This window comes from Cyprinodon variegatus, unplaced genomic scaffold, assembly GCF_000732505.1.
Source record: "Cyprinodon variegatus isolate N-32 unplaced genomic scaffold, C_variegatus-1.0 Scaffold862, whole genome shotgun sequence".
NCBI lineage: Eukaryota > Metazoa > Chordata > Actinopteri > Cyprinodontiformes > Cyprinodontidae > Cyprinodon > Cyprinodon variegatus.
The window spans coordinates 205,464-212,407 of record NW_015151315.1 but is presented as its reverse complement, the minus strand read 5'-3'; the positions used below and the strand labels follow the sequence as shown (position 1 = coordinate 212,407).

The following is a 6,944-nucleotide window of genomic DNA, read 5'->3' as shown; positions in this document are numbered from 1 at the left end:
TTCAGCATGGGGGGGAGTAGAAAATGAAGGCTAATCATGTTTTGGGTGTACTATTCCTTTAAGTGAGAAAGTCCTCCTGCAAACATGGTCTGCGCCGTCAGTTAATCCAGATTACTATCCTGCCTTCAAATATTATTTTTCTGCAGGAGCCACTCAGACCCCCACACACCGGCGGCGGTGCGTCACTTGGAATCCCCAGCACCAACAGCTTCTGGCCGGGTCGCCCGTTGGGGGTTTTCCACTACTGTTTACCGCAGCTGGAAGACGTTTTTCATGTAGGTAAACCAAACTGCAGACACTAGCAAACCTTTTTTTTGAGGGCAGATTTAATCAATTTAAGTTAATTTAGGCGTTAAACTGTTTCAGAGGAGTGATCATAGCGCTCTGCATCAGCAGTGCTGTGTCTGACTCCCTGCCAGCTCCCAGATCAGCTTCTCTGATTGGTTAATGTGGCACGTCCAGCAGCAAGCGTTTAATTTTTCGACACGCCAAGATGCGCTGCTTCTGCTGCTCCAAACGCGCCACAGGTCCTTCTGATGTGCATCAACCAGACTCTGCATGTAGACCTGCTGCTTCTGCTGCCTCTATCGCGGGGTGTCTGAACGTAGCATTACTGATTACATTGGTTAACTTAAAGCATGATGACCGGTGGGCCAATTAAAGGCAGAGAGTTAATGCTGAGGCTAATATTGCTTACATATTAAATAATATAAGTTTCCTTTATTTTATTTGCCTTTAGAATTAGCAAAGAATCAGAAATATGAAGCTAGCTAGTCAGTTTTTATTTCCTATAACATCCTAATTAATCAGCAGTGCTGTGTCTTTCTCCCTGCCAGCTCCCAGATCAGCTTCTCTGATTGGTTGATGCGGCGTGTTTTGCACCAAAAGCTTAATTTCTCCAATTCCAGCAGCTGCGGCTTGTGAAGCGCATCAGATGGTCAGAATGAGGCGCTGCGGGACGTTTGGCTGCGCCTTGATGCACGTCAGCCATTGACTTTGCATATAAACTAGCCGCTTCTGCTGCGTGCGGACTGAACGTAGCATTAAAGACGTTTCTTTATAAAAACCAACAGGTTCACATTTTTCAGCTCAATTCTGAAACAGAAAGACGTTTCAGACTCGCCTGAGGATGAAAGCAAAGCCAGTCGGCGCTTAAGATCACCTGATTATGCCAAAAATATATATTTTTTTGTTTGCAGCCACCTGGAGGGCAGTTAGAATGATAGTTTTACTCTCATAAAAGTGAAACAACCCAAAATGTTGCTGTTATATATGGCTTATATAATTAATCGACCAGCCCAAATCGTTAAGCTTTGGGTTGTGACGGCGTTGGGCGTTCGGACATGAAGCTGCTGGATCACTCAGAAACATGGTGGCTGCTCCTCGTTCTGAACCGACACTCATAAGCATGACATCACGGGTATCATTAATCAATCCCTCGCCGCTGGCGGTGCTACCTTCCAGAGACGTACCTGGTTGGAGGCGGCGGCGCTGCAGCGGTGCTGCGCCAGCTCCAGCATGGTCCTGTAGCTTTTGCAGCAGGACGGACAGTCGAAGCGGTTGGGCCCGTCGTCGTGTATCCTCTGATGGTTCCTTAGGTACCGCGCCAGGCGGAAGGCCTTCCCGCAGAGGTCGCACATGTAGCGTTTCTGACCGTGGATTCGCATGTGGTTGCGTAGGGACATGTAGTTGGTGTAGGGCTTGCTGCAGAAGTCGCATCTGAGGAAAACACGGCAACAGTTTAGAGAAAACCCAAAAGTAGAGGCAGGTGAAAAGCAAGGAGCCTTGAACGCTCACTTGAAGTCTCCCGTCTTGTGGGTGAGCTTGTGGTTGAGGAGCGAGCTAGCGTGCTTGTAGGCGCAGCTGCACAGGTCGCAGACGTACGGCCTCTCGTCTGACTCCGTGTCGTCGGAGGCCGTCGTGGTCGGCGGCGGCGGGGGAGGAGGCGCCGGTGCTCTGGACTCCATGGAGAGACTGGAGCTGGAGAGCGACGTGGAGGAGAGACTGGAGCTGGAGAGGGCAGCAGAGGACGGAGGCAGCTGGTCGCACCAGCTGATGGCAGAACTCGGCTGGAAAAGAAGACAGAAGAACATCAGAGCAAGAAAACTGTCCTCTGATTGGTCCTGGTCACCCGGGAGGCGGGGCAACCTTTACGCAAAGTGTTTTAGATTTTTAAAGAACAGCTTTTAAGACAAAGCAGGCAGGATATTTAAAAACTAAACATTCGCCCAAAGAAAATGTCTTGTAGGGATAATGTCCAGATGATTTCAGCAAAACATCATTCCTGATTTCAGGGACAAATCAGCAGGAAACACCTCAAACAGATGAGTTCAGTGGCCTCTTAAGGAGCAACATTAGCTGAACATAGTAGCAACCAAGCTAATTAACCAGCTACTGACAGAGGTAACATGATGCTCAACGTGGAAGCGCCTGTCAGAACGTCAAAATACGATCCTAAACCTCTCTCAGTGCGACACAGGAAGTATCGATGTTTTCTTTTCCCGCGGCTAAATGTGATGAGGTTACTGCTGTTACGGAGCTAAGCTGGGAACCCGCTACTCCACAGACCGGTTCCAACCAGTTCCATCAGCGGCTAGAGGAGCTAGCAGCCAGATAAAGCTAACGGAGCCCATCAAGAACAGACCAAGAACCTAAGGGAGCTGACACACCTTCCAACATGTTTTAAAATGATTAGTTTGTTTGAATGTAGCCTTTGATTCTGCATTTAGTTTATAACAATAATAATTAAACTTTATTGAACTCACATTGGAGATATTCCCTCTCGCATTTAACCCCTCCCCTTGGGGAGCAGTGTGCCGCCATTGTGCGGCGCCCAGGCAGCAGTGTGGGGTTAAGGGTCTTGCTCAGAGACCCAGAGTGACAGTCTGTGGGAGTGGGGTTCGTATGCCCTAACCACGAGGCCGCCACTCCCCACAAGTTTGAAACAAAGGGTTTATAATGTGATTGTTTGATTTAAATTTTGCTCATTATTGTTTAGCTTGCTCAAACGCAACCAACAGTAAAATCTAAGGCAATTTCTCTTTGAAAAAAAAAAACTAAACAAAAAGCATTCATGCTTGATTTGAGAAGATATTAAAAAACAAACGGACATTGGAATAAAATAAAAACACAGCCCCATTGAAGTAGCGTTGGGCGACCCTCGCAGCTCACCGCCGCTCGGCCTGTCATGACCGCAGCGCACTGCCGCCCCCGACCGAAACAAAACTCCATTATCAGATCACAAGTGTATAATATCTAAAAATAATTATTCTTCTTCAAGGCTGAAATACTCATTAGCAGATCATTTTCTTTAGCTGCTAAGATGAGTGACAATTACACTCATCTTCAGAAATGTTTACTTATTTTTAGATCGTTTTTCAGTTTAAACTGGTAGATATTTGCAGATTTAAGAAATTATTTAAATCATAAGCTTATTTCCTGCTACATCTGTCCTTTCCTGACAGCCCTGCTGTAAAGAACACAGAATTAACTAGAACGGGTTCGGTTCTGGTTTCGCACCGTTAACTGCAGACCTACTAGTGATTCCTCTCCATCCTGGGAGCACACACAGTATAGATGAATAATTTAATAACCAAACACTGCTTACAGCAATAGGAGCTCTTCACAAATATCTCATTAGATGCATCAGTTATAATTTGCTCTTGTCTAAAAACAAAAAACCTTGAAACGTGTATTTCTATAACTAAAAGTGTGGAGGAAAGAGTTTGTTTCTGTCCACAAACCAGAGGCATTCTCGGAGAGGATGAGCTGCTGTTTAACCTAAAGTACGGTGGCTGATAGGCGACCGACAACACGGAAAACATTGAAACGGAAAAATGCATTTCAGTGCGATACTGAATGTGCTGGCCTAAGAACCGCTGAGCAAACTCTGAGCAGACTCTGGCTGCTTCAATCTTCCTTTAATTAGAGCTAGAAAATAAAACAATATTAACCTGATGAAAAAAATACACACTATATAATATCTATAACAGGGGTCTTCAACGTTTTCCAGGCCAAGGACCCCAAACTGATGCCGAGATGGAGCGGGGACCCCCTAATTATATATATAGTATGAAATAGTGTTCTATCAAACTGGTCCTATAGTCACTCTATTACAGATGGAGTAATGTAACTAAAGTAATCCCTCCCTGGGATTATTAAAGTATTTCTGATTCCTGGTTAATGGGACAGGTGTTGTGAATGAAACGGTGTCCAGCTTAAAGAGCTCCTGTGTGTCGCTGAATGTGAGCATTGATTGAAAGACATCTTCTGCCTCCATTTATCTGTTTACTACAGTGTGTTGAATTCATGTTAATGTGGATTTAAAGACATTTCAATTAGTGGAAAAAATTGCAGGAGGGAATAAAAAAACAAGTCTAATCAAAACTTTTGCGACCCCCATGCAGTACCGTCGCGGACCCCCTAGAGGTCACGGACCCCCTGTTGAAGAACTCCAGTCTTGAGATAGCTGGTGTCACAAAAGAGTGTGATAATTTCCCAGCAAAATAAAGACATGTAATATCTATCTACAATGAATCAAATATTTACAAAGGTTCATAAACTGTTTCCTAAAACAATATGAAAACTGTTGAGGTCTAATAAAAACACTTTGCTCTCCACATAAATCTGATGTTCTGCTACCTTTAGCTCCTGTATCTGGACAGATTGAAGACAGAAAGCTACCTGCTCATGACCTTCCCACAGAACCACATCTGGACCATCAGGATTTCACTGACAGATACAACCCGAAGAAATACAGAGCGCCATGACAACCAGCATGGCCAGCATGAAGGGTGCAGTGGAGGATGTGGGTCCCCCAAAACAAATCTGACAGCCCCTGAACCGAACCGGCGTTCTGTCAGACCAGCATACCCAGAGTCAATCCCCGTTGATCTCTTTAGTTTTGTACATAAAATAGAATTTTAACTACCTCGATGGGTGTGTATCCTTTAGTCGTGTACAAAAAAATGTATTACTTTTTGGTATTTTTTGTAGCGTATGGAGATCTGACCTTCAATAGCTTTTTTGTACATGACTAAAGGTAAACATGCCCGTTACAAGGTAGTTACAAGTCTATTTTACGTACAAAACTAAAGGGATAAACGCAAACCTGACGTCTATTGATTATAGGGATGCTGGTCTGACAGAACACCGGTCCAGGTCTCAGTCAAGGTTGGAAGTTTCTTCTGGATTTCTCTTTTTTTCCAGCCTGAAGAAACTGCTTCCTTCGGGGGAAAAAAAACCTGGACGGTCAAATTTACTGGAAAGTTTTGTTTCTTTTGGTGAATATTTAGCTTTAAGCAGGCCCAGATCCAGTAATAACCTGGAGGTGGGGTTTAATATCTATAAACCAGGAGGGGGTTTGGGGGCATGAAGAGAAGAAATTAAAGAAAAAGAAAACAGCTGGTGGAACCTGAGTTAACAGATGTGAACAACAGTTATCCCTTCATCTAGATCTGTATTAAATGCACTTAATAAATTATATTTATTCTCAATCTGTGTCACATAAGGATTTCTCCTTATGTAGCCTGGTGGATAAAGTCAGTTGATTTTTCAGTGGAAATATCCCTCTTCTCCAAAATATGATCTATTAGCAGAAGTTTCTTCCACTTATCTGGAATAAACTCAGCTCTGGTGTCAGTGAGTCCAGATGTTCTGTGAGTAGAACCCGGCCATGAATGAACAGAGTCACAGGGGGCTTTAACACATCCACCTGCGTGTTTATTTTGCCCTTTAAATGGATCCAGGAGTCAGATTTCAGCAGAACCTCCTGATTCTGGCAAAGAAACCATCAGAAGAGGTTCAGCAGAGAACATTCTGCCTTCAATACTTCATGTTTGGCTAAAGAAAGCTGTATCCAACATTAGCTTTAGCTAAGCTAAAGGTCTCCTCTGTTGTTATGTCAAAGCTGTCATAATTTCACATCCTTTCGCTGCACATTTATAGCACCGCGCTTCAACGTTCATGCAGATATCTAGAGCAGTTTGTGGATAAAGCAGCTAGCCTGCCTGGGAGCAGCCAGCAGCTAACGGTCAAACTAGGCCAGGAGGCGCTCAGCGTGACGGTTGCTAGGTTAGCCGGATGCTCGCGAGGCTACTGCAGCGCTACTGGCAGAGATGCACCGGCGTTAAAAGCCAGGACTTCACTGCAGGGACACTATCGGTGTGATAACAAATACTTCAGTCACTGCTGGATGAACAGCGCGAGTCTCCGCCGCTGCTGGCTGCGTGTTTGCGGCTTGAGTTGGCTAGCTAACGGAGGGGGAACAACTGGCTTTCTTACTCCGGAATCGTTCGGGTCCTTTTTCCAGAACAATTGAGAGCAGTGGCCGAAAGACTCTGTCGACGAAACGTAGTTCACTCCGTTTCTGTCCTGAAAGTCCCCATGTGTGCTGCCCGCGTTTGTCCTGGCGTACATCTTCGGTTCGCAATAATATTATTTTTGTCACTTTTCTGGTTGAAAATAAGCAGGGCCGCTTTGTTGGGCTCTTCTTCCGAAAAGCAAAATATTTCTTCTGTGAAATGAGCATTTTGGCGGCGGAGGCATCGAGCGCTGGAAATCTTTACTGCCACCTGCAGGATAGGAGGATCACTGCAACAGCAATGCTTTATCCTAGACTTAAAAAAATGAAACTTCAATTCTTTTTCGCTTGGTTATACAATTATTTTTCTTTTAGAGAGTTGAATAGGATGGCACAACAGATAAATAAATTAATGTTAGAGCTTTGAGCTCAAGTGAAAAAAAAACACTTTATGAGAAGGAAATCTGTTAAAACTTAGGCAGAAAAACACATAGCCTATAGACCCTTAGGCTTATCTGGGTAAATTGTTAATTTTTTTATTTCTTTATATCAGAGAATGTAAGGTTCCATTTCAATGCAAGTAGTAAAATGTTTTTTCATTATTATTTTTTTTATATTACAAATATCCTATCACTGCAATGAT

The 6,944-nt window shown here is 44.1% G+C and overlaps 1 protein-coding gene across 7 annotated transcripts in view; it reads right to left on the bottom strand.

The window, feature by feature from the left end:
- LOC107099356 (zinc finger protein 646-like) overlaps positions 1–6,528 on the bottom strand; it is a 17,927-nt gene extending 11,399 nt beyond the window's left edge. For all 7 annotated transcript variants that reach the window (XM_015397435.1, XM_015397437.1, XM_015397439.1 and 4 more), the window contains exons 1-3: positions 6,283–6,528; positions 1,798–2,069; positions 1,473–1,719 (exon numbers count right to left, since the gene is read on the bottom strand). In XM_015397435.1, the coding sequence (XP_015252921.1) occupies positions 1,473–1,719; positions 1,798–2,069; positions 6,283–6,417 (654 nt within the window). In that variant the 5' untranslated portion in view covers positions 6,418–6,528. The remainder of the gene's footprint in view (positions 1–1,472; positions 1,720–1,797; positions 2,070–6,282) is intronic.
- Between the last annotated feature and the right edge of the window lie 416 nt (positions 6,529–6,944).